Source organism: Podarcis muralis, chromosome 13 (assembly GCF_964188315.1).
Source record: "Podarcis muralis chromosome 13, rPodMur119.hap1.1, whole genome shotgun sequence".
Taxonomy (NCBI): domain Eukaryota; kingdom Metazoa; phylum Chordata; class Lepidosauria; order Squamata; family Lacertidae; genus Podarcis; species Podarcis muralis.
The window spans coordinates 42,340,039-42,367,911 of record NC_135667.1 but is presented as its reverse complement, the minus strand read 5'-3'; the positions used below and the strand labels follow the sequence as shown (position 1 = coordinate 42,367,911).

The 27,873-nt window shown below is 47.8% G+C and overlaps 1 protein-coding gene across 3 annotated transcripts in view; it reads right to left on the bottom strand.

Moving 5' to 3' along the window:
* The window catches only part of SCN4A (sodium voltage-gated channel alpha subunit 4), a 97,523-nt gene that overhangs the window by 31,184 nt on the left and 38,466 nt on the right, over nucleotides 1-27,873 (bottom strand). For all 3 annotated transcript variants that reach the window (XM_028702755.2, XM_028702753.2, XM_028702752.2), the window contains 7 exons: nucleotides 26,995-27,136; nucleotides 24,945-25,157; nucleotides 15,406-15,573; nucleotides 12,955-13,078; nucleotides 12,412-12,650; nucleotides 7,950-8,123; nucleotides 5,356-5,712 (listed from right to left, as the gene is read on the bottom strand). In XM_028702755.2, the coding sequence (XP_028558588.2) occupies nucleotides 5,356-5,712; nucleotides 7,950-8,123; nucleotides 12,412-12,650; nucleotides 12,955-13,078; nucleotides 15,406-15,573; nucleotides 24,945-25,157; nucleotides 26,995-27,136 (1,417 nt within the window). The remainder of the gene's footprint in view (nucleotides 1-5,355; nucleotides 5,713-7,949; nucleotides 8,124-12,411; nucleotides 12,651-12,954; nucleotides 13,079-15,405; nucleotides 15,574-24,944; nucleotides 25,158-26,994; nucleotides 27,137-27,873) is intronic.

Below are 27,873 nucleotides of genomic sequence, written 5' to 3'. Positions count from 1 at the left end.
AGAGCTGGGGGGAGGGGATCACATCTGGCAACAAATGTGCCCCTTTGGTTTCAGTTAGTATACAGACGCGGATGGCACTATGGTCTAAACCACGGAGCCTCTTGGGCTTGTCGATCAGAAGGTTGGCGGTTCGAATCCCCGCGACGGAGTGAGCTCTTGTTGTTCGGTCCCTGCTCCTGCTAACCTAGCAGTTCGAAAGCACGCCAAAAAGTGCAAGTAGATAAATAGGTGTCGCTCCGGCGGGAAGGTAAACGGCGTTTCCGTGCGCTGCTCTGGTTTCACCAGAAGCGGCTTAGTCATGCTGACCACATGACCCAGAAAAACTGTTTGCGGACAAACTTTGGCTCCCTCGGCCAGTAAAGCGAGATGAGCGCCGCGACCCCAGAGTCGTTGGCTACTGGGCTTAACTGTCAGGGATACTTTACCTTTATTACTACATGGGTAGACGAGTCTAAAAAGCCTGGGACACAAATTTAGCGGCTAATTTACCAGAAGTAGTGTATTTAGCGTTGACTCTGGAAGTGTATGCAAGATTCTGATCAAACTAAGCCCCCCATTGTATATTTTGCTCTAGAAGACTTTGTTTGGTCAAAATAAAGTACAGTTGTACCTTGGAAGTCAAAGGGAATCCATTCCGGAAGTCCGTTTGACTTCCAAAACGTTCGGAAACCAAAGCACAGCTGCTGATTGGCTGCAGGAAGTGCCTACAGCCAATCGAAAGCTGCAGAAGCCCCGTCAGACAGTCGGCTTCTAAAAATAGTTCGCAAACCGGAACAGCTGCTTCCAGGATTGCGGCGTTCGGGAGACAAAACGTTCGGGAACGAAACTGTTCGACTTCCAAGGTACAACTGTATACACTTCCAGAGTTAATGATAAACACATTGCTCCTGGCAAAGGAGCCGCTACCTCATGACGCATTTAGTATTGCGCTGGTTTAATTTCCAGAGGTGCTCCCTTTTATTATATCCTATAGCTGTAGCCTTCATCCCAGGTCATCCCGTTCAATGACCGTGAAAGGCTCCCCTGCGCATATCACTTTCTCAGCAAATTCCTTCAAGATTAAGGGACCCTAAGCAAGCTGTCAGTCCTCGGAGGCCCAGCCGCCAGGAATTCCTGAAACCTTCAAAGCTCCTCAATTCAGAGAGCGAGTGGCCGGCGGGTGACAAGAGCTTCCACACTTCGGGTGGGTTTGGGATACCTTCTCAGCCTTAGCCTTGGAATGAAATAAAATGAGGGCAACTGAAGAGCAGAGGAAGGAAATGGCCTGTGAAGCGAAAGGACGGAAAGCAGTGCAGCAGCTTGAATATTAGTCTAGAAGAAGAAGAAGAGTTTGGATTTGATATCCCGCCTTTCACTCCCCTTCAGGAGTCGCAAAGCGGCTAACATTCTCCTTTCCCTTCCTCCCCCACAACAAACACTCTGTGAGGTGAGTGGGGCTGAGAGACTTCAGAGAAGTGTGACTGGCCCAAGGTCACTCAGCAGCTGTAGGTGGAGGAGCGGAGACGCGAACCCGGTACCCCAGATTACGTGACTACCGCTCTTAACCACTACACTGCACTGGCTCTAGATGTCTATGTCCCAGCTCATATCCTTCCTTGATCAGGAAGCCCCATGTCAAGGAGAGGGAGGGTTTCATGAAGAGGGCTTAATTTGTGGCTAGGTCCGCCAGGTCTCATCCCCACTCTCTCTCGCTAACACCAGGCAGCAGCAGACTTTGGGCTTTCAAATTTAAGCAGTGCCTTGGATGACACTAAAATTTGGCGTCCCGTCCCCCCCACCTTTCGCCTTCTGTTCTGTGTCATTATTGCGGTACCCTCTCGGTACTCAGTGGGGGCAAACCAGTCGCATTCCCCTAAATCTACCTCTGCACCAGGTAAAAGGTAAAGGTAAAGGGACCCCTGACCATTAGGTCCAGTCGTGGCCGACTCTGGGGTTGCTGCACTCATCTCGCTTTATTTGCAGAGGGAGCCGGCGTACAGCTTCCGGGTCATGTGGCCAGCATGACTAAGCCGCTTCTGGCGAACCAGAGCAGCGCATGGAAACGCCGTTTACCTTCCCGCTGGAGCGGTACCTATTTATCTACTTGCACTTTGACGTGCTTTCAAACTGCTAGGTTGGCAGGAGCAGGGACCGAGCAATGGGAGCTCACCCCGTCGCGGGGATTCGAACCACTGACCTTCTGATCCAAGTCCTAGGCTCTGTGGTTTAACCCACAGTGCCACCCGCGTCTGCACCAGGACTAAGTCCTAAAACACGGATTAAGAACTGTAGGCATTTCGCTGAAGGAGAACTGTATGAAAATGATGTATCGGTGGTATTTCACACCTATAAAATTAGCAAAGATGTATAGAACTGCTTCAAATGTATGTTGGAAATGTACGGAGAAAGAAGGCACATTCTGCCACATGTGGTGGACATGCAAGATAACAAAAGCATTCTGGGAAATGCTATACAATGAGTTGAAAAAAATGTTTAAAATAACGTTTGTGAAAAGAACAGAGGCTTTTTTATTAGGAATTTTAGGTGCAGAGATACCAAAAGAGCAGAAATGATCATTTATGCATGTGACGACAGCAGCATGGATACCACTGGCCCAGAGATGGAAAGAAGGAAGATGGAAGAGATGGTCCTGACCAGAGATGAATGGTTGATGAAGATGATGGACTATGCCGAAATGGTGAAAATGACAGGGAAAATCAGAAACCAGGAAGAGAAGAACATTAAGAAGAAATGGGGGAAATGCGCAATGTAATTAAGAGAACACTGTAAACAACTAAAAACTTTGTCAGGATTTGAGTAATGCTTGTAAAGTACTAAAAATTAAGGTTTGTTGTTGTTTAGTCGTTTAGTCGTGTCCGACTCTTCGTGACCCCATGGACCAGAGCAAAAATTAAGGTAAAAATGGATTATTTAAGAAAAACAGAGAAAATAAGTGAAGCAGTTGAAAGAGATTGAAAATCATAACCGTGGAAGGGCGGAGGGGAGTCAAAAGTTTCAGGGAATCCTAAATTATGTTGATGTTTAATGTCTGAATTTAAATTTGCAGTGTAAAACTCAATAAAAAAGATTTATATTTATAAAAAAAAGAACTGTAGGTTTTTCTGGAAAGCTGGCATGGTTTCAGAAAGGGCTGAAGGGCAACGAAAAAAATGCCAAGCAAAGCCAAGAGTGACACAGAGCCCTTCTTGTTCCAGCTAGATGGCAGGATCATGGTGCAGGCAAGTGGAATAGCTTTGCACTCATCCCCGGCCATCTTTATTGTGTACTCCCTGTTTATGTGGCATTGGGGACCTCTCAAATGGAAAGATTTGATTTCCAGTGAGAAGTGCCTGTCTGACCGTGCAGGTCCCCCAAACACTTAGGCCCTCCCAAAGGACCTGTTGATGGCATTTTACCATTATACTGTTGAGAGTGTATTAACTTATGGTCTATGTGTGTGGTTTGGGAGCTGCACGGCCAGGGGAAAAACAATGCTGTCTAGGGTTGTAAAGACTGCAGAGAGAATAATTGGGTGCACTCTTCCCACCTTGGATCAAATCTACGTTTCCAGGTGCCATAAGAAAGCTGCAGAGATAGTGCAGGATAGTGCACACCCCGGAAATGATCTCTTTCAGCTTCTGCCTTCTGGAAGAAGGTAAAGGTAAAAGGTAAAGGTACCCCTGCCCGTACAGGCCAGTCTTGACAGACTCTGGGGTTGTGCGCCCATCTCACTCAAGAGGCCGGGGGCCAGCGCTGTCCGGAGACACTTCCGGGTCACGTGGCCAGCGTGACAAAGCTGCATCTGGCGAGCCAGCGCAGCACACGGAAACACCGTTTACCTTCCCGCCAGTAAGCGGTCCCTATTTATCTACTTGCACCCGGGGGTGCTTTCGAACTGCTAGGTTGGCAGGCGCTGGGACCGAGCAACGGGAACGCACCCCGCCGCGGGGATACGAACCGCCAACCTTTCGATCGGCGAGCCCTAGGCGCTGAGGCTTTTACCCACAGCGCCACCCGCGTCCCTATCCAAATGCGATTTTGGTTTTAAACATAGTGTAAGGAGTCTCTGGGACATGGGTGGCGCTGTGGGTTAAACCACAGAGCCTAGGACTTGCCGATCAGAAGGTCGGCGGTTCGAATCCCCGCGATGGGGTGAGCTCCCATTGCTCGGTCCCTGCTCCTGCCAACCTAGCAGTTCGAAAGCATCTCAAAGTGCAAGAAGATAAATAGATACCGCTCCGGCGGGGAGGTAAACGGCGTTTCCATGGGCTGCTCTGGTTCACCAGAAGCGGCTTAGTCATGCTGGCCACATGACCCAGAAGCTGTATGCCGGCTCCCTCGGCCAGTAAAGCGAGATGAGGGCCGCAACCCCAGAGTCGGCCACGAATGGACCTAATGGTCAGGGGTCCCTTTAAGGTAGTCTCTATGGGAGTACAGTGGTGCCTCGCAAGACGAAATTAATTCGTTCCACAAGTTTTTTCTTCTTGCGAGTTTTTCGTCTTGCGAAGCACGGTTTCCCATAGGAATGCATTGAAAATCAATCAATGCATTCCTATGGAAACCGACTTCAGACCAGGTCCGGGGACAGTCTGTCCCCCAACCTCTTCTGAAGGCTGGGGGGGGGGGGACAATGGCTTTTCTTCCCACCCCCAGCATTTTAAAAAACCCCGGGACAGCGGAGACTTCTCCGCTGTCCCGGGGCGATCTTAAAATGCTGGCGGGCGGCAGCGAAGCCTCCGCTGCCGCCCGCCAGCATTTTAAAAAACCCCGGGACAGCGGAGGACTTCTCCGCTGTCCCGGGGCGATTTAAAAGCCCCCGGGAAGGCAGGCAGGGGGGAGCAAAGACTTTCGCCCCCCGCCGGCCTTCAGAAGAGGTCCTGGACCTCTTCTGAAGGCCGGCGGGGGGCGAAAGTCTTTGCTCCCCCCTGCCTGCCTTCAAAAGCCGTCCGGGATAGCGGAGAAATGAAGGCTGGCGGCGGAAGGAGGTCTCTCCGCCCCGCCGCCAGCCTTCGGAGGAGCTCCGATGACAGTGGGGAAGACGCGCTGCGCTTCCCCGCTGTCCCGGAGATTTCCCTTTGGGCTTTCGTCTTGCGAAGGAAGCCCATAGGGAAATTCGTTTTGCGAAGCGCCTCCAAAATGGAAAACCCTTTCGTCTAGCGGGTTTTCCGTCTTGCGAGGCATTCGTCTTGCGGGGCACCACTGTATATTGTATTCAATTATGGGGGCATCAGAGTTTTTAGGGGCTAACCAGGCTGGGATAGTTGGGATAGCAGGCTTGTTGGTTTTTGAATGTCTGATGTAGATTTTTTCAATTTTGTTGTTCTGTATGGGACAATGACAATCTCGTATCGTTATTATTTCCTAGTTACTACTCACCACCAGGTTCCCAATGACCATGACCATCATGAAGACAATGAGGCACAAGGTCTGCCCCGCCACTTCCATGCAGTCCCACATGGTCTCGATCCACTCCCCGCAGAGGATGCGGAAGACGATCAGGAAGGAGTGGAAGAAGTCGTGCATGTGCCAGCGCGGCAGCGTGCAGTCGCTGCTGATCTTGCAGACGCACTCGGTGTAGCTCTTCCCGAACAACTGCATCCCCACCACGGCGAAGATGAAAACGATGATGGCCAGCACGAGGGTGAGGTTGCCCAGGGCACCCACCGAGTTGCCAATGATCTTGATCAGCATGTTGAGCGTTGGCCAGGATTTGGCGAGCTTGAAGACTCTCATCTGCGGAAGCAAGAGGAATCCTGCTTAGCCCCTGGAAATCTCAGCTGCTAGACACAAGATGCAGGCACCAATGCAGGAATTCAGGACCTGTGGACCCACAAATGTTGGGAATCCAACTCCCATCAGCCCCATCAATGACCATAGACCAGTGGTTCTCAACCTGTGGGTCCCCAGATGTTGTCGGACTACAACGCCCATCATCCCTGAGCTCTGGCCTTGCTAGCTAGGGATGATGGGAGTTGTAGTTCAACAACCTCTGGGGACCCACAGGTTGAGAAAGGCTGCCATAGACGATGGGAGCCGCCGTCCAACAACATCTAGAGGGCCACAGTTTCCCAATCCTTGCCTTAATGCTTAGGACATACAGTGGTACCTCGGGTTACATACGCTTCAGGTTACAGACGCTTCAGGTTAAAGACTCTGCTAACCCAGAAATAGTACCTCGGGTTAAGTACTTTGCTTCAGGATGAGAACAGAAACTGTGTGGCAGCAGCGCAGCGGCAGTGGGAGGCCCCATTAGCTAAAGTGGTGCTTCAGGTTAAGAACAGTTTCAGGTTAAGAACGGACCTCCGGAACGAATTAAGTACTTAACCCGAGGTAACTTAACGGAGATCTAAAGCTGATCATCTGCAGGTTGTTGTACTGAAAGCCCGTTCCCACCCTCCAGACTTGGAGTGCTTCAGCCACAGCCTTGTGTTGTTAACTTTAATTTGTCTATAGATACTTGAACCTCACCTAGCAGACGTAACATTTCTACTCCTCTTTATAGCTAAGGTGGGAGGCCTGTAGGCTCTGGCTTTCGCACCTAGGCTTTCCGTTGTTGCGCTCATAACCTAGGTTTAAGGGACCATTTAGATCCTAGCTTTCATATCTCAGTTTCTAACACTGGGGTTGTGGGATGTCAAGATCTAGTTCTATACCCTCCAAGTGTCCCTATTTTCCAGGGACTCTCCTGGATTTACAGATGCCATCCCAGTTTCTGATTTGAACCAGGAATGTCCTGCTTTTCCTTAGGACATCCCTATTTTCATTGGAGAAATGTTGGAGGGTGTGGCAGGATGTCTCTATCAGAGAAATGTTGGAGGGTATAGAGTTATCCAACCTCAATCCATCTGAAGGCAGCCCTCTAGGGGGATTTTTAAAAATGTTTAATGTTATATTATGTTTTTATATCTGTTGGAAGCCGCCCAGAAAGGCTGGGGCAACCCAGTCAGATGGGAGGGTTTAAATAGTAATATTACTGTGCATATATAATATTACTATTTAAACCCTCCCATCTGACTGGGTGGAATATGCACAAGAAGAACAAACATTTAGAGAAGATTGGAAAATGTTTATTGAATATATGGGGGTAAATTGTGTTCACTTGAAAACGTTGGCAGCATTAAGATAAATTCAACAGCGTAAATAAGTTTTGATGGATGTAATAACGGAATACTGAATGGTTTATGTAAAATACGCAGGGATTTATGATATGCAAAATGAACCGTGGAAAGAGAAGAATTCTCTGATATTTTAAGGATGTTTAAATGAGCATTCAAAATAGTAAAACAGAAAATTTAATAAAAATTATAAAATAACGAAAAAATAGTAATATTATTGTAATGTTGTTGTTGCTGTTGTTGTTATTGTTATTGAATAGGTCGTCCCTATTTTCATTGGAGGATATGCACACACACAAACCCATGCTGTAAAACCCAAAGCATTAGAAACTGGCTATTCTCTGAACAAAATACAGTTGATATTCTTGCAAGGCCAAATTTGCACAGCAAATAGTAGACTAGCTAGCCCTGATGGATGCAATGGCACATGCTTCCTTGTCAACATCACCAGTATCTTGGTAGAGTCGCTCTAGGCTTCCTCAACCTCAGCCCTCCAGATGTTTTTGGCCTACAACTCCCATGATCCCTAGCTAGCAGGACCAGCGGTCAGGGATGATGGGAACTGTAGTCTCAAAACATCTGGAGGGCTGAGGTTGAGGAAGCCTGCTCTACCTTAAAGGTGGATTAGGCAGCCAGGAACAAATCAACGGGCACTCAGCACAGACATTTCAGCCTGTGAGGCTGCCTCTGGCACTGGTCAGTTTTCTGCGCAAGCGCTGGCGAGCTGGCTTGTGGCACCTTCCAAAATAGCACAGGGACGCCTCGCCCCCACTCTGCCCGGGGTGGGAGGAAAATATTGGCCCTGCTTCAGAAAGAAGCCGCAGGGACACAGGATGACATAACAAAGTCACCTACCAGACGGAAGGAGCGTAGCACCGACAGGCCCTGGACGTTGGCGAGGCCCAGCTCAACCAAGCTGAGAGTGACGATGATGCTGTCAAAGATGTTCCACCCAACCTGGAAGTAATCGTAGGGGTCCAGAGCAATCAGCTTCAGCACCATCTCTGCAGTGAATATCCCCGTGAAGACCTGCGAGGAAGTGCCGTGAGAAAGAGGACACGGTGAGAGGCGGGCCAAGTCAGCTGTTCCACGGACAAGGGGCAGAGGAGCAAAGAAAGCCAAACAGTCTTCATGTATGCGACAACGGCCACGAGAGTTCTAATAGCGCAAGGATGGACTGAAGAAACCCCAACTAAAGAATCATGGCAAGAAAAATTGATGGACTATGCAGAACTGGCAAAACTGACATATAAGCTACGGGACAAGGATAACTGTGACTTTAAAGATGAATGGGAACCCTTTACAAAGTATTTGAAGACGCAACAAAGCGAACCGGACTCCTTGGCTGGCTTTGAATAAACATTCACAAACTTTTTCTTGATAATAATCAGCTAAATAGTATACAACTTTGTAACGTGCAGAAAACAGCATTCTGAGAGAAATCAAAGACTGGAACTGAGGGAAGCTGGGAAGTGGGGGTGGGTGGGTTTTGTGTGGGAAGGTGGAGAGAGGGAGGAAAAATGGGGGGGGGGAATAAGGATGATATGTTTCTGGATAATATGTTTTGTTTTAATTTTGAAAGAATTTTTTTTTAAAGGGGGTTAAACTAGGCCACAACTTTGGGGTTTGTGGAAGATGAGACGGGTTGGTATGGCAGTAAGTCTGATCATGACCCTAGCAGCCCACGTGCTGGGCAGTGTCTCTGGGATCTTGGATCCTGCTGGCAACCTGGGGTGAGTGATGTCAGGGCCACCCAACCCTGAGCTCAGGTAATGAGTACAGTCGTACCTTGGTTTTCAAACGCCTTGGGAGTCGAATGTTTTGGCTCCCGAACAATCAAAAACCGCAAATGATTGTTCCGGTTTTCGAGCTTTCTTTGGAACCCGAATGTCCGACACAGCTTCTGCAGCTTCCGATTGGCTGATTCCTGGAGCCAATTGGAAGCCGCGCCTTGGTTTCCGAACATTTTGGAAGTCGAACGGACTTCCGGAACGGATTCCGTCCGACTTCTGAGGTAGCACTGTAAGCACCCTGTGTGTGTGTCAACAAGCAATTCACATTATATTTCTCCCAGTATTTGGTTACAACATTTATCATCTTCAACCGTGTTGGAGTAGTGTTTGTTCTTTGAAAAAAGAAGAAGAAATACTCTCCCTTGTGTGAAGAATGACGGAGGCAACACGAGGCTATATGTTTGCTGCTCTTCTAGCTACGAATACGTTCCTTTCCACAATTTCTGTCCAATGAATGTAGGGCTATTGCGCCAATGATAGATGACCATGAGAAGCTCAGATAATTGCTCCACATTTCCCACAGATTGAAGCAGAAGCAGAGAATTAATTCAGCCTCTTTGCACTTTTCCTCACTTCCTTTAGCATGCCTTCTGCTATTTCTACCAACAATTTCCAGGGAATTGCTACTGACAATATTTAAATATTTTTTATTGTTGCTTGGCCTAAACCTTTTAGCAAAGGTGTTCTCGAATTACATTCTTGCCTCTTTTATTGTCAGCTAACATATTCCTTTTGCCAGAGTTTGTGTTCCTCTTTATTCGCCTCGCTTGGACAAGACTTTGAATTTCTTTGTGCTTTATTGATGTGGGTATTAGTTGCACAAACACCAAGGAGATGAGGTGGTAATTGGGCAAGGACCTAAACCCGCTAGCTTTCCCTTTCATCCAAACAGGGCAGGCTCCCTGTTAACTCCACATGGTGTCAGAGTGTCTCTTTGTTAATTCCACAATAGCTTCCTTGATTCTGCTAATTCGTCACTATTTTTTCCGAGAAGCTTTCATCCTAATCCCATTAGTTCTCATAACCTACAGAGGCTTACCCTAAATATATATACAACTGCATCTGTGCATATTCATCCTCTGAAGGCTCATCCATATTTTTGTTTGCCCCAACGCTTTCCTTTGGGGAAACCTGTGGTTTAGCGCTGAATTGCAGCAGACAGCATGTGGGTTTTCCGCAGATGGCCATTTGTTTCAATTTAGCACCAAAGAGCAGGTTTTCCAGGGGAACGTGGCAGGGGAAGGGCAAAAGCTCACGGGATGAGTGGAAAATAGCTTGGGCCCATGCTGTCTAGGTGTGAATGAGCCCTCAACCTCCTTGCCTAAATCTTTCTTCCTTTCCCCTTCTGTCCATTGTTGTCTTTTTTTAACACTCATATTAGGGACCTGCCTTTTGCTTGCGCTACCCGATGACCTGTCATGTGCATCAATGGCGCTGCGTTAATAATATCAAGATTATTGTGTCTGGATTCTACCTTCCAGTGTTGGCAGAGCATTAATAACTTGGCAGCCTATCTGGGACCTGGCAAATGCCCCAGAAACCAGCACGCTTGCCTGGGGTTGGGTTTCGTCAAGGAAATACAAGGGGATTAATAGGACAAAACATGCCCACTGTGTTTCCTAAGAGCTGTTAGAAGCTGGCTGCAGGCCCAGCTCTAGAAACACAGTGGGGGATTGTATGCCGAGAGTTATCAGAGGACTTTAGTGCAAAGCAGGAAGCCCCTAAATATTAACTAGTCTGAAGTTACTAAGGGCACAATGCTATACCTGGCAGTTAAGAACTCAGTGGGACTTACTTCTGAGTAGAACTGTGCTGTTAATGCAGGGATGGGAACCTGCTGCCCTCCAGATTCTGTTAAACCCAGCCATCATTGCCAATGGTCAGGGATGATGGGAATTGTAGTCCAACAAATATTTGGAGGTCCATAGGCTCCCTACCCCCGTGTTAACATATTGAATGTTTCAATGTTTATTTTACTCTTTATACTGGGGATAAAACAGACAGATAACGGTTCTCAACAAGGAAGTTTCAGTTCAAATTTCAGCCAAAATTCAGCAACTTATTTCAATGAATTGGGAGAGACCATTTGATGGCCACCGTAACAGAAACACTGTCATCCTGTTGCATTACTTATTGGGCTTTGGTGAGGGGGCGGAACAGGCCTCCCCCTGTAAAATGACCCCTTCATTTAACTACCCAGAAATGGTACAGAGTGGCACCTTTAGCTCAGCCCGATTAAAACTTTGTGGACTGAAAAAAGTTGGATTTGTTGAGCTTTAGGGGGAATAATTGCTGGGCAAAAACGACATGATGTAAGTTGTCAAATTATGAGTAGGGCAGCAAGGACCCTCATTTGGACTCTGTCTCTCTCTCAAGCCACAGTGCATCAGGGTCATCTACTGAAGCTAGCTGGCATCAAGTCACAGAATGAAGAACAGAGGGCTTGTGATTAGGAATTTGTGATTGGGAAAAGTATAAAGGTAAAGGGACCCCTGACAGATAGTCACGGACGACTCTGGGGTTGCGGTGCTCATCTCGCTTTATTGGCCGAGGGAGCCGGCGTACAGCTTCCGGGTCATGTGGCCAGCATGACTAAGCCGCTTCTGGCGAACCAGAGCAGCGCACGGAAACGCTGTTTACCTTCCCGCCTATATAGTGGCGTTTGTCCACAGACAGCTTTCCGGGTCATGTGGCCAGCAGGACTAAACCACTTCTGGCGCAATGGGACACCGTGACAGAAACCAGAGTGCACGGAAATGCCGTTTACCTTCCTGCCGGAGCGGTACCTATTTATCTACTTGCACTGGCGTGCTTTTGAACTGCTAGGGGATTCGAACCGCCGACCTTCTGATCGGCAAGCCCTAGGCTCTGTGGTTTAGACCACAGAGCCACCCGCTTTCCCCCCCACAAAACCCTAGAGTCCTTTCTGATGGGGATAATTCAGACTGAAATTCCAAGGTGTCAAAAAAGGCTATTTATGCATGCCACTACTGCGGCCCATGTTTTGTTAACCCAAAAATGGAAAACGAGAGAGGTCGCAACAAAAGAAGAATGGCAACTTAATCTGACAGAATATGCACAACTTGCAGACTTAACATATAGAACAAGAGAACAAGAAGAACGTACATTTAAAGAAGAGTGGAAAATGTTTACGGAATATATGGGAAATAATTGTGTACAGTTGAAAACACTGGCAGCATTAAGATAAATTCGACAGTGTAAACAAGTTTTGATGGATGCGATAATGGAATACTGAATGGTATAGTTTTTGTAAAATACGCAGGGATTTATGATATGTAAAATGAACCATGGAAAGAGGAGCAGGAGGGAAGTCACTGATGTCTTAAGGATGTAAAATGAGTATTTTAAATTGTAAAACAGAAAACTTAATAAATCTATCATCTATCTATCTATCTATCTATCATCTATCTATCTATCTATATCTATCTCTATCTATCTATCTATCTATCTATCTATCTATCTATCTATCTATAAAAAACACAGAGGGCTTGTGGTTCTCCTACCAGGTTCCCCACATTCAAAACATTGTTGAATGCGTCTGTCATTGGGTAGTGTTCCATGGCCATGAAGACGGTGTTGAGGACAATGCAGATGGTGATCCCCAGATCAACAAAGGGGTCCATGACAATGATCTTGATTATGTTCTTCATCTTCACCCAGAGTGGGCAGCAATTCCACACGAGGACCGCGTGGGCAAACTTGTACCACCACGGCGGACATTTCTGGTGCGCCTCTTCCAGTTCTGAAAGCAAAAAATCAACAAGGAATTTAAGAAAATGGGAGGAGATGTATCCGTGTATAAGACACCTCAAATTTTTGACATTATTTTTTAGGGGGGGAACCAGTCTTATATATGGAAAAATACGGTAATTCGTATTTATTTAACGGCTTATGCAATCCCTGTTCTCGCTTAGTTCACAACAATTCACAATATTAAAAATGATATAATGATAAAAATGATCATTATAATTTGCGATGATCTTTGTCGTTGTTTTTCCTAATGCCAGAAACAATCCAGCTCTACCCAAAGTTATAGCGGAATTTACCTTCCAGTGTGTTGGAGACTATGCTGAGGGCACTTTCTGCTCGTTTATTCAAGCCTGTCCCTTCTTGGTTTCCTACTTGGAGGTGGTTGTGGTCAGACTTCTCATGCTCCTCCGCTGTATCTGACTGCAACAGGGAAACAAGGGTGATTTAGCGCAGGGTATCTCACACCTTCTGCCTCCAGGTCCCACTTGCGACAGCTGAAAATGATGGAGGCCCACAAGCCACTCACAAAATTGGTGGAACGCAGTGTCAGAGCTTGGCAAAATCAATGGGCGATTACTGGGGTCGCTTTCTACGGATATCTAACCTATTTTTGGAAATTGCTAAATTCCTTGTCACGTGTTTGCCTTGTGGCAAGGAGTTCCATAGCTCAGTTTTTCTCAAGCTAGGTACACACATTTACTTTGGACGTATCATGGTGCGGCACCCGCATTTTTGGGCAGAATGTGTTCATCCAGAAGCATTTTTCTTTCATATTTTCCCTTCCCACCTCCAAATGCCTCTCAAAGTTTTTCCACCCATCTCCTGTAATGTCTTCTCCCATTCTCCTTTCACATTCAACTAGTAATACATTCCCACCCACCTCCAAGCTCTTCAATACTGCTGCTGCTGCTGTTGATAATGATGATGATGATAATTGCCCTTCACCACAAGATCTCAGGGAGGTTCACGAGATAAAAATACAAGGTAAAAGCACAAATACTGTATTTTTCGCTCTATAAGACGCACTTTCCCCCCTCCAAAAATTAAGGGGAAATGTGTGTGTGTCTTATGGAGCGAATGCAGGCTCCTTGGCTTCAGCAATAGCAATGTGAAGCCTCCGAAGCGCAGAGGGAGAGTTCCCCCCCTGCTCCGGAGGCATCGCTTTGCTTTCGCTGAAGCCGCCTGAAGCCCCCGGAGCACAGCACAAACTCCCGCAGCTATCCCACAGCACAAACTTCAGGCAGCTATCCGTAAGCCTTCGAAGCGCAGCAGGAGTTCCCGCCATGCTCCGAAGGCTTGCAGATAGCTGCCTGAAGCCTGGAGAGCGAGAGGGGTCAGTGCACACCAATCCATCTTGCTCTCCAGGTTTCGCTTCGCTGGAGAGGCGCTGCACAGTTTTCCCTCTCTGCACAGCGCCCCTTCAGCGAAGTGGGAGGAGAAATGGAAGGGGCTCCGTTTCTCCTACTGCTTCGCTGAAGGGGCGCTGCCTAGAGAGGGGGATAATGTTTTCCCCTCCTATGGTCCAGTGCGTCCTATGGTGCGGTGCGTCCTATAGAGCGAAAAATACGGTGAATAGTTCAAACAAAAACAACGAAACAATAACCCCCCTCCCAAAAACACATTTAAAAGCCTGTAGAATATCAGTAAGCCAAAGACCAAGTTGGAGAGGAACGTTTCCATCTGGTACCCAAAATACCGTATTTTTCACTCCATAAGACTCACCTGACCAAAAGGTGCACCTAGTTTTTAGAGGAGGAAAACAAGGAAAAAAATATTCTGAATCAAATGTTGTACTAAATATTTAATAAACTACCGGTATATCAGAATAATAACCATGTAAAGTGAACAGCAGTCAAAAGAGGCATTAATTGTCATTAACAAACGAAGAGAGACTTTATCCCCTAGTAAGGGGGGCAGGCAATGAAAATATATGAGCTTCCCACATTGAGTCCCTTAGATGTAAGGACTGTATGGTTTGGCCCTACACAATTAATTTTATAAAGCCAACAGAAGTGGGACCTTCTTCCATTTTGTTCATTGCAGAGAGCTCTGGGGGCTTTCATATGAGGGAGGAATCTGATTCAATTCCCATTTAAAGTCAAACCTACCTAATTCACACCTTCGTACACAACACAAGGACCAAATCACAGCCACCCTTCAAATTTCACACTTGTGCAAAGGAAGGCACTACTGTCCCGGCAAGACCAGTGGCGGAGGGAGGGTCTTGCGTGGCGGCACGTCGCCTGTGGGGACGTGGGACGTCGCCCATGCGAGCGTCGTCCCAAGGGGGTGGCGCGCACACGCCCTCCCATCCCAATGCGGCAGTTGAGGGTGGGGGCGGAGGGATTACACGGCTCCCGCTGTCCTTGCTTTACACCCGTGTAAGCGGCTCCTGTCCCACTTTGCTGCTTTAAAGCGAGCTGCGGAGAAGGGAAGGACGGGAGACATGGCTCCCATCCGTCCCTCCTCCGCGCAGCATTCGCTTCATAACACGCACAGACATCTCCCCTTACTTTTTAGGAGGAAAAAAGTGTGTCTTATGCAGCGAAAAATCCGTATATAATGAAGGTGCCAGGTGAACTGTTGGTGGGAGAGCACCCCACAAATGGGGATCCATTGCAGAAAAGGCCTGTTCTTGTGTTGCCACCCTCCAGACCTTTCCAGGGAGCATCAGGGAGGACGGGGAATGCCCTCGTCTCTTTGCTCTTGGAAAGGACCCTTCTATTCCTCCTGTGCAGGTGACACACCTCGTCTATTGTGGCTGAGCGGTCCAGCACCAGGCGTGGGATGACGCGGCCGTTGCAGTCTTTTGGCCCATCTTGATCACTAGGCGCCTCTTGATCGGATTCCCCCGTCTTCTTTTTCTCCACAATAACGCTCTCTGCGGAACTGCTGTTTGCTGCTTGCTCATGAAGCTGTGAAGAAACCAGAGATCTGGGTGAAGAGTATTGCCATATATATATAATGATTTATTGGAGGTACCCAGCACAGACTGGGCTCAGTTATGTTGAACTAAGAGTGGGTGCACTCTTCCCACCTTGGATCAAATCTAAGCTTCCAGGTGCCATAAGAAAGCTGCAGAGATAGCGCAGGATAGTGCACATCCCGGAAATGATCTCTTTCAGCTTCTCCCTTCTGGAAGAAGGTACAGGGTTATAAAGACTAGGACTAGCCGCCTGAGAAACAGTTTCTATCCAGATGCGATTTTGGTTTTAAATGCAATGTAAGGTAGTTTCTATGGGAGTATATTGTATTTAATTATGGGGTATCAGAGTTTTTAGGGGGCTAACCAGGCTGGGATAGCTGGCTTGTTGGTTTTTGAATGTCTGATGTAGATTTTTTTCAATTTTGTTGTTCTGTATGGGACAATGACAATAAAGATTATTGTATCGAGAGATCCAGGTTCACCTCATTCAGCCAAGACACACAGGGTTGGTTTCCCTCCCTCCTACCTCACAGAGTTACCTGTGAGAACAAAACTGAGGGGTAGGGAGAACCAGTTCTACCTCAGAGAAAAAGTGGAACAGAAATGTAAATAATAAATAAAGATCTATACATATATATTTAGATGGTAATGATTCTCCAGCTGAGAGCCACATTCCATAACTGGGTGCTATTTCATGCCTTGGCCAATTGTAACTGATGCATAATCTTCTTTATTATTAAAGTGTTGTAGGTCGGGAATATTATTTCTGTACCTTACGAGCGGGAGACAATAACAGTGACCTACACTAAAGCACTCATTGTAATAATAATAATAATAATTTATTATTTCTACCCCGCCCATCTGGCTGGGTTTCCCCAACCACTCCAGGCGGCTCCCAACAGAATATTAAAAATACGATAAAGCATCAAACATTAAAAACTTCATTAGACAGGACTGCCTTCAGATGTCTTCTAAAAGTCAGATAGTTGTTTATCTCCTTGACATCTAACGGGAGGCCATTCCACAGGGCGGGCGCCACTACCGAGAAGGCCCTCTGCCTGGTTCCCTGTAACCTCACTTCTCACAGGGAGGGAACCGCCAGAAGGCCCTCGGAGCTGGACCTCAGTGTCTGGGCTGAATGATGGGGGGGGGGGGGAGGTGCTCCTTCAGGTACACTGGACCATGGCCATTTAGGGCTTTAAAGCTTAGCACCAACACTTTCAATTGTGCTCGGAAATGTTTCTTCTTCTTCTTCTTAGATTAATGATATCACACCCATTTGCCTAGGTTGCCGCAGCCACTCTGCATGTCTTCCAACACTTATAAAAACATTAAACATAAAAAAAAAACCTTCCCTATACAGGGCTGCCTTCAGATGGCTTGTGGGTTGGATAACTCCATACCCTCCAGTATTTCTCCAATGGAAATAGGGACGTCCTGAGGAAAAGAGGAACAGTCCAGGATCAAATCAGAAACCAGGATGGCTTCTCTAAATAAGGGACTGTCCCTGGAAAATAGGGGCACTTGGAAGGTCTGCGTAATCATAGTTGAATGGCATCTGTTAATGCCATAAGTAGAATTTACTTGCTTGTGCAGAAAAGATTTAAAGTATAAATATTCTGGCAGACTATTTCCCCTCCTCCCCTATTTTTATTCTGCTTTACGAAGGGGGAACTGAAGGCCTCATCCCTGGTCACTGGATGTTAGAACAAGGAAAACCCACATTGATTTGTCAGGAAAGATCTGGAAAAGGATGGGGTGGTGGTGCTTAGCACCTTGTTTGAGGAGTCTTTCTGTGTGATTCAAATCAGTTTGTGTCCAAAGCCAAAACCTATCTACATAATTGGCACATTCCAAAACAATAGGTAAAGGTAAAGGTACCCCTGCCCGTACGGGCCAGTCTTGACAGACTCTAGGGTTGTGCGCCCATCTCACTCTAGAGGCCGGGGGCCAGCGCTGTCCGGAGACACTTCCGGGTCACGTGGCCAGCGTGACAAAGCTGCATCTGGCAAGCCAGCACCAGCGCAGCACACGGAAACGCCGTTTACCTTCCCGCTATAAAGCGGTACCTATTTATCTACTTGCACTTAGGGGTGCTTTCGAACTGCTAGGTGGGCAGGAGCTGGGACCGAACGACGGGAGCGCACCCCGCCGCGGGGATTCGAACCGCCGACCTTTCGATCAGCAAGTCCTAGACACTGAGGTTTTACCCACAGCGCCACCCGCGTCCCTCCAAAACAATACATGAACGGAAACCCAGGCAGCTATCAATACTAGCCATTGTTTCAATTTTGCATTGCAGTTTTTTCAGCAAAAAATGCCCGTATTGGGTGAAACTGCAGAGAAATGGATGCACGTTCAAAGAAAATACAGGTGCGTTCTCATGAGGACTTTTTTTATTTAAAAAAAATCACAAATTGATGTAGAATTGTGATGAAACGGAAAATAAGAAACCGAGAGAAACCAAAATTGACCATTTGCTTATCCCCAGATCCACACTGTTTTCCCGCCATTGTTTAATTCCCTCGTTTTATTTCACAAATTATACCTTTTTATCAAAAAAGGGGCCGGACCCCGTAGGTATTGAAATCAGCCCAGAGTCCTGTTAAGTCTTGAACTATATATGGCGTTCGTCTCAAGCCAAGTCCCCCTCCCGAGAAGATATTCGCTGTCTGGAAATAGAAAATCCACTTCCGAATGTTTAGATTAGAAGCACAAGGCCACAATACGCGACACCATTCTACACACACACACACACACACACACACACACACACACATGGACAACTGCCTGTTTGCACAACCCGAAAATTAGATTTGTATGGGTGGCTCGGGGTCAAGTGGGCGGAAGCAGCTGGCAGGGCAGGAGCCTGTTACAAACTCTGAGATGCCTAAGATGCCTTCTCTTGTAGATGCTTTAAAAAAAACAAAAAAAGAGACGAGGACATTCAAGGCCAGAAGAGCAGCTAGCGCAGGACACAGGGATCAAAAAAACAGCAAATGGATGTGATATGACCGGGGGTGAGAGTGAAGTTTGATTCCGTTTGCATTTAAAGGCAAAGCTACAAACTTTGCTCTTTCCGATACGATAAGCAAACTGAAACATCCTTCGGAACTTGCAGCCCCCTAAGCGCTCATCCAACTGACTTTTCCCCTGCACTTTCTGGGCAAAGGCCTGTCCCTGATTTTAAGGTTCCGTGTTCAAGTGTGTGTGGGGGGTTTGCCTTCAGCTTTCTCCGTGAAAACCTGCTCTTTAAAGCTGAATCGGAGCAAATGTCAGTTTGGGGGTTTGATGTTTGCTCTGATTTACCGTAGTTTTCGCTCCATAGGGCGCCCCGGACCATAGGGCGCACCTAGTTTTTAGGAGAGGAAATAAAGGGGGGAAAATCTTATTTCCCCCCCAGCCCCAAAGAGCAGCATACAGGCTGCGTGCAAACTCTCCCTGCCGGAGGGGTTGTGCACGGCTATGGCACAAGCCAAGGCAGCCAGTGGGATCGATCGCGCTGGCTGTTTTGGCTTCCTCTTTAGCTCCACACAACCTCTCCCTGCCGGGAGAGGCTGCACGGGGCTAAAGAAGCCATAGCCACGTGCAGCCTCTCCCTGCCGGAGGGGCTGCGTGCGGCTATCCCTGAAGACTGGAGAGAGGGGTCGGTGCACACCGACGCCTCTCGCTCTTCAAGCTTCAGCGAAAGCAAAGCGAAGCCTTTGGAGCACGGAGGGAGTGCTCCCTCTGCCCTTCGGAGGCTTAGCGTTGCTATCGCTGAAGCCAAGGAGCCTGCATTCGCTCCATAGGACGCACACACATTCCCCCTCAATTTTTGGAGGGGGAAAAGTGCGTCCTATAGAGTGAAAAATACGGTAGCTTTAAAGAGCAGGTTATCGCGGGAGAAGCTCTGAAGGGGAAAGGGGGGGGTGCTTGGCCACAGAGCTTTAAATTGTAGACTGTGCCTGGAAAAAGTGGAGGAAAGCAAGTGTAAATAAGCCCTGAATCAGAACAAACAGCAATTTTATGCGGATTGCCATTGCTCCGATTCAGCAGTAAAGAGCAGGTTTTCACAGGGAAATTGCCTGGGGGAAACACAAACAAAATCACCTCACAGAAATGAATATGCTACTTTAATCTGCATAAAAGTGCATATATTCATGACGATAACATGCAAAATGTGCCTATTAGGCAATATTGCAAGCGAAAATGTTATATTAGGAGAATTCACATTAAAATGTGAATGAATTTTCATGAGGGCTTTTTTCAAAAAAAAAATCACAAACTGATATGGAAATGTAGAGAACTGAATTTTGGAGAAATGGAAAGTGGAAAAATAAGAAACAGAAACCAAAATATTTGTCCACCGAAGCTGCCAGGTATTGGTCATCATATGAGATATAATAGAGGAATGAGCGTTTGTTGATATATGTGGCATCATGTAATATGTAAAAGGAAGGGATATAAAAAACAACGTGGAAGGAAAGGAGGGAAAACTCAAATCATAAGAGAAATGTATAACAAATTTGAAACTAATTGGTGAAAGTTATGAAAATCTAATAAAAAATTAACGCAAAAAAAAAAGCATGCACCATCTTTTTGATGAGCTGCCAAAGAGAATCCATGCTGGCCCTGAGTAGAAGCAGGAACACAATAATTTCACCATGGGCTGATGTGGCTGGCATTCATCAGGTGCTGTAGGAGGAGCTCACATATGAGAAGGGCATAGCAGACAGGTCAGGCTGAAGGCAAATCACAGTCGTAACTTGGTTCTCAAACACCTTGAGAGCCAGTGTGGTGTAGTGGTTAAGAGCGGTAGTCTCATAATCTGGGGAACCGGGTTCGCGTCTCCACTCCTCCACATGCAGCTGCTGGGTGACCTTGGGCAATCACACTTCTTTGAAGTCTCTCAGCCCCAATCACCCCACAGAGTGTTTGTTGTGGGGGAGGAAGGGAAAGGAGAATGTTAGCCGCTTTGAGACTCCTTAAAGGGAGTGAAAGGCGGGATATCAAATCCAAACTCTTCTTCTTCTTCTTCAGACATTTTGGCTCCCGAACGCCGCAAACCCAGAAGTGAGTGTTCCAGTTTGCAAACATTTTTCAGAAGCCGAACGACGCAGTTTCCGATTGAGTGCAGGAAGTTCCTGCAGCCAATTGGAAGCCACGTCTTGTTTTCGAACCGTTTCGGGAGTCAAACGGACTCACGGAACAGATTAAGTTTGAGAACCAAGGTGCCACTGTATACTTTGTTCTGATTGTTGAGGATGTTCTGAAAGAGAGACCACTGCCTGTGTTGCATGGACTCATTCCATTTTAACCCTAAAAAAAGGTTTTACATTGGTACCTCAGGTTACATACACTTCAGGTTACATACGCTTCATGTTACAGACTCCGCTAACCCAGAAATATTACCTCGGGTTAAGAACTTTGCTTCAGGATGAGAACAGAAATTGTGCTCCGGCAGCGCAGCAGCAGCAGGAGGTCCCATTAGCTAAAGTGGTGCTTCAGGTAAGAACAGTTTCAGGTTAAGAATGGACCTTCGGAATGAATTAAGTACTTAACCCGAGGTACCACTGTAAAGGGAAGCAGGCGGCACTGTGGGTTAAACCACAGAGCCTAGGGCTTGCTGATCAGAAGGCCGGTGGTTCAGCTCCCGTTGCTCGGTCCCTGCTCCTGCCCACCTAGCAGTTTGAAAGCACATCAAAGTGCAAGTAGATAAATAGGTACCACTCCGGCGGGAAGGTAAGCGGTGTTTCCGTGCACTGCTCTGGTTCGCCAGAAGCGGCTTAGTCATGCTGGCCACATGACCCGGAAGCTGTATGCCTTGGCCAATAAAGCGAGATAAGCGCCGCAACCCCAGAGTCGGCCACGACTGGACCTAATGGTCAGGAGTCCCATTACCTTTACCACTGTATAAGATTTTGTTTCAAAGTCCTGTAGAACGTATTAGCCTAAGATGAGTGCAAAAGCCTTGCAGCACAGGGGCGCCGACGTGCCCCCCACATCGAGCGGGTGCGGTCACATGACAGGTCACATGACACTGCTAGGGAAGCACAGAGGGCGATCTTCACGCTTGCTCGCCCCAGCCGCCCTCCAACTCCTAGGCTCCTGGACAGAGGCTGGGAATAAGAAAGGCAAAGATCGTCCTCGCTCGTCCCAGCCACTGGGCTTCCGGGCTGGTGGGTGGAGGCTGGGGCATGTGGAAGACACACGGCAGCAAAGGATGGCGACCCCCTCAATATGGGGGGGGGAGGCTGGAGCCCCTTGCGCTCTTTATACCTGGCACCCCTGCTGCTGCACTACACTTGTGCATCTTAAGATATGCCTCTGCCACTGGAGATCTGCAACGCCGCAAAGGCACCAGCAGAAGTCCATCCCAGTGAATCAGCTGCGCTGTGCAACTCCACAGGCAGGGGAACCGAAACAGGGCAGAGACAAGTGCCAAACTGGGAGGAGTCGCTATATGCCATATAGTATACCCCCATCAGACCCCAATCGCACACATTGTTGTTTAGTCGTTTAGTCGTGTCCGACTCTTCGTGACCCCATGGACCAGAGCACACCAGGCACTCCTGTCTTCCACTGCCTCCCACAGTTTGGTCAAATTCATGCTGGTAGCTTCGAGAACACTGTCCAACCATCTCGTCCTCTGTCGTCCCCTTCTCCTTGTGCCCTCCGTCTTTCCCAGCATCAGGGTCTGTTCCAGGGAGTCTTCTCTTCTCATCAGGTAGCCAAGGTATTGGAGCCTCAGCTTCAGGATCTGTCCTTCCAGTGAGCACTCAGGGCTGATTTCCTTCAGAATGGATAGGTTTGATCTTCTTGCAGTCCATGGGACTCGCAAGAGTCTCCTCCAGCACCATAATTGAAAAGCATCAATTCTTTGGCGATCAGCCTTCTTTATGGTCCAGCTCTCACTTCCATACATCACTACTGGGGAAACCATAGCTTTAACTATACGGACCTTTTTGACTATACGGACCTTCCAATCGCACCCCTCCCCCAAAGTTGGCATGAAGTTATGCCCAATTTAGCGGGATTCAATGGAGTGCAGAAAAGCCACTGCTTCCCCATCTTCTGCTGCTGTGCCCACTCTGCCACCATGAAGCATACAATACAAATGCACTCCGATCAAACCACACCACCGGCAGTGTAAAAAAATCCCTGGCATTATGTGCTTTTTCAGGGTGCAGTTTTCTCCCCTCGGCTTTTCCACTCCAAGTGTTTCATTTGCTCGGGGCTGACGGGAAGAAGGAGACTTTCTATATCTGTTTGGTTTTAAGCAGCTCCAGGAAGCGAGAGGCAAGTCTTGCTGACGGCAAGATATATTTATGCTGTCAGTAAACAAGGAGGCTAAGGGGCTGCGTCACAGCTCAGGAATGAACTGGCAAACTGCTGGCTCATAGCATCCTGCTGCAGGCTCCCTGGCAGCGGCAGCCGAACTTCTGTTACTCCACCCTGCACTGACGGCTTGGAAGGATGTACAACTAAAATGGTTAAAGGACAAGCAAGCAAACCAAGCCCTCTGCAAACAGAATCGTCTCCCGGTGCTTCATTCTCTTTTAACCAAGCAAGTCACACACACAAATAAACCGACAAAAGAAACAAAATCCATTCAGACATGATGCTCTCCACTGTCATTGCCTGCTTAATACTAGCTGGCAAAAGCCAGCTGGAAAAAGAAGATATTCTAGCATGCTCAACGTTATGTTCGGGGTTTCTTTTTGGGGGGGGAGCAAATAAGACAACTCCCAATTCAATTCCTAGCAGCATGCAGGCAGAGGGATTTTAGCCAACTTGCACAAGTTCCCTGAAATTATCCCCCCAAAGGACCTTTTTAACTTGGCCTTTGACACCTGAGATGTACCGTATTTTTCGCTCTATAAGATGCACCAGACCATAAGACGCACCTAGTTTTTGGAGGAGGAAAACAAGGGGGGGGGGATTCTGAATCTCAGAAGCCAGAACTGCAAGAGGGATCACTGTGCAGTGAAAGCAGCAACCCCTCTTGCTGTTCTGGCTTCTGGGATAGCTGCGCAGCCTGCATTCGCTCCATAAGACGCACACATTTCCCCTTACTTTTTAGGAGGGAAAAAGTGAGTCTTATAGAGCAAAAAATATTTCCAGGAACTGCCCACCCCCCACCCCGGTCAGGCAATGTTGGTGTACAGGCCAGTGCAACCTCGCTTGGCCGTTTGGCCTCCTCTGCCCCCTCAAAATGGGGGGGGGGGTGCTGAGCCCCCTGATAAGGAATATGGAGGGGGCTGACGACAAACAGAATAAAACACAGACCAAGTTGAAGTGCAGATGAGCCCATTCTCTTGTACAAAAAGAAATCAACCCTATCAAAGGTTTCCCTGTGTTGTAAAAAATTAGGGTGCACTCTGCGACAGAAACAACAACCAGAACAATCCTGAGGCCATTTTGACTCTCCCAAAATGACCTCAAATAGTCTTCTGCAGTAGGAGGAAGGGAGGAAATGGGAATCCTAGAAGGAAGAAAACCACGTGAGGCTTGGACAAAGGGGTCAGCCTCTTTTCTTTGGCCTTAGCCCCACCCCCCATCTGCCGTCCATTGTCCTCCCTGGCCGAGGGCGGGTCAAAGGCCAGTCCAAGCAGGTGGGAGGCACCCGCCCAGGTGAGCCCCCCCCCCCCGCTTGGTGCCACAAACCCCGCCCACCTGTGGGGAAGGGAGGGTGGAAATTCCCATTGTCTTTTCACTTGCAAATCTACTTAATAAAAGCACTCGGATCCTTTTTAGGTGTTCCTTGGCTAAGGGGTGGGCAATTTCAATAGTCTTTAAAGGGTCTTGCACACTTTTGTTCTGGGTCTCTCTTACCTCCTTGCAAGGAAGGGGAGGGAATTCTTATACCAACAGAAAAATAAAGTTCTGCCTTGCTTTCTCTGGATCCTGCTTCCATCCATCCATCTCTGACCAGTGATGGACTTAGTCCAGGGGTCCACAAACTTTTTCAGCAGGGGGCCGGTCCTCTGTCCCTCAGACCTTGGGTGAGGGGCAGGACTATATATTTTTTTTTGGGGGGGGGGGGAATGAACGAATTCCTGTGCCCCACAAATAACCCAGAGATGCATTTTAAATAAAAGCACACATTCTACTCATGTAAAAACATGCTGATTCCAGGACTGTCTGCAGGCCGGATTTAGGTGATTGGGCCGGATCCGGCCCCCGGGCCTTAGGTTGCCTACCCATGACTTAGTCCCTTGGGGAGTTGGGCAGCAAAAGCCAAACCCCAGTCTTATTTCGACATTGCCTGAATCACCTGAGAAAGGAAAAATGCAGAACAGTATGGGCACATTCAGAGCTTTCGGATTATTATTATTTTTTAAAAAAAGCAGATTAAAGGACCAAAAAGTCACCAACCAGCCTTTGTTGCTCCTCCTGGTGCTTTTTCAGCTGCTCCACCATCTGCTGGAACTCTGCCTCTTTCTCCTGCTCCTCCAGCAGAGTTGCATCGTTCTGCTCGGCATAAGCCATCGCTACCACAGCCAGGATCAGGTTGATGAGGTAGAAGGATCCCAAGAATATGATCAGGACGAAAAAGATCATGTACGTTTTCCCAGCCGCTCGCAAGGTCTATGGGGAAGAAGAAGAGCGTCCTGTCACCATTTCTACTGAAGGACCCCTCACCTCTACCTTCAGATACAGGCTTTGGCTTTCTGTGCATGCTCAAGGGCACCTCTGTGCGTTGCTACGTCACATGTTTCCTTAGCATTTGAAAATATAATTCCGGGATTAGAGACTAAACTGGACGAGGCTGTCACTGGATCTCTTGCCTGCTTACATTTCTGTAAAAAGCAGCCCAAGATTCAGGTCAGGGCCATGGTGTTGGTGGTGTGATGGATTTAACCAGTAACAACAACAACAACAACAACAACAACAACAACAACTGTATTTTAATATTTTGTTGGAGGCTGCCCAGAGTGGCTGGGGAAGCCCAGCCAGATGGGCAGGGTATAAATAATAAATTATTATTAATTATTTTTTTATACCCTGCCCATCTGGCTGGGTTTCCCCAGCCACTCTGGGCGGCTCCCAACAGAATATTAAAAAGACGATAAAACATCAAACATTAAAAACTTCCCTAAAGAGGGCTGCCTTCAGATGTCTTCTAAAAGTCAGATAGTTGTTTATTTCCTTGACATCTGATGGGAGGGCATTCCACAGGGCAGGTGCCACAACCAAGAAGGTTCCCTGTAACCTCACTTCTTGCAATGAGGGAACTGCCAGAAGGCCCTCGGAGCTGGACCTCAGTGTCTGGGCTGAACGATGGGGGTGGAGACGCTCCTTTTACTGATTTCCTCTTTAGAGGTAATATATTACTCCACTTGTTTTGAAATGTGGCAAGCGAGTCCTGCTGCGCTTGGAGACGTTGCCGTGGATTCTGATAATTCAGCCCCGGACGTTTAACTCAAAGTCTTGCCCTGACACCACCACTGGGTTTAACCATTTCCCCACACGCCATTTGCCAGGTGGAAAATTGTTTGCCCATGGTACATTCTTCCAAACTCTCTCTACCTCCAGGAACGTTTCCCACAATCAATCTGTCATCCAAGGAAACCCTGTGGAGGATTATAGTGAAGGGGAATGTTTTATTAGAGTGCACACACAGTTTGTGTAAAATGCAGGTCAAGCCTATTGGGTTTCACCCTTCAGTTAAGGATGTGCCCCCAGAATGCACTCAACACTCTCCAGCAAACCCAAATTGCAAAGACAAGACCGCCATGGTGGGCAAGGTGTTTATTTCAGGAATGTTTATCAGCTGTTAGTGATCTTCTTACTGCCCTTGTTCACATACCAAAGTAAACCACAGCCATGATCTCTGGCTTAGCATCACATCCAGACCAGGGATCTAGCGAACTGTAACCAGCAAACCAAGAACAAACCTTGGCTACAGACAGTGGCGTAGCGTGGGTTGTCAGCACCCGGGGCAAGGCAAGTAATTTGCGCCCCCTAACCCGTGGATTTGCGCCCCCTAACCCGTGGATTTCCGCCCCCTAACCTGTGGATTTGCCCTAACCCCAGATGTTGCGCCCGGTGCGGCCGGCCCCCCCTGCACCCCCCACGCTACGCCACTGGCTACAGATCATGGTTCGTTGGGACCATAACAAGCCATGATCCCTGGTTTGGATATGATGCTAAATGAGGAAAGATGGTTTGTTTCCTCCCAGTTCATGCTAGCAGCAAAGCAGACACAATTTGCCTGTGCCTGGTAAACCATGGCTTAGCATTACATCCAATACTTACATGTGAACACCAAGGAACCCCAATGAGCTTCCATGGAACAACAAAGCTCTCCGGAATATAGAATCATAGAACTTTAAAGTTGGAAGAGACCCTGAGGGTCCAATCTTAACTAGATCATACATGCGGCCCCAAAGTCCCCATTTTCTAAAACATAAGTTTGGCCTACCAGTTGAAAGAGGTTCTCCCAGAAGTCTTGAGTCATGAGACGGAACAGGGAGAGGAAGGCCCAGCTGAAGGTATCATAGCTTGTGTAGCCGTAGTTTGGGTTCCGGCCAGCTTTCATGCAGAGATACCCTTCTGGGCATTGCCTACAAGAGGGAGGGAAGGATGTCAGCAATGACATCATGCAAGGAGAGGTCATAAGAGCAGCATCAAGTTCCTACTAAATCCATGCAGAACCCAGGCATGAAATAACCACATTCCACATTTCCCCCCGCCTCAATATAGAGTTGCCAGCTTTAAGAATTGCATAGCAGCCCGTCATCCAACACTTTCCCCCAGCAGAGAATTATAGTAACCAGCTAGCAGGTTCTTCTCTTGTCAGGTCTATTGACTCTTGGAATTAGAACAGGGCTAGACATAGAACAGGAGACCTAAAAGGTAAAGGTAAAGGACCCCTGGGCGGTTAAGTCCAGTCAAAGGCGACTATGGTGTTGTGGCACTCATCTCGCTTTCAGGCCGAGGGAGCCGGTGTTTGTCCACAGACAGCTCTCTGGGTCGTGAGGCCAGCATGACTAAACCACTTCTGGCGCAACAGGACACCGTGACGGAAGCCAAAGCGCACGAAAATGCCGTTTACCTTCCCGCCGGAGCAGTACCTATTTATCTACTTGTACTGGCGTGCTTTTGAACTGCTAGATTGGCAGGAGCTGGGACAGAGCGACGGGAGCTCACCCCATTGCGGGGATTTGAACCACCAACCTTCTGATCGGCAAGCCCAAGAGGCTCAGTGGTTTAGGGGGAGGCGGGACCTTTAGTCTCAGCAACTGGTTTCATGCCGTAAGACCTACAGGGAATGAGCTGCTGCGTTCATTAGGCCTGACAC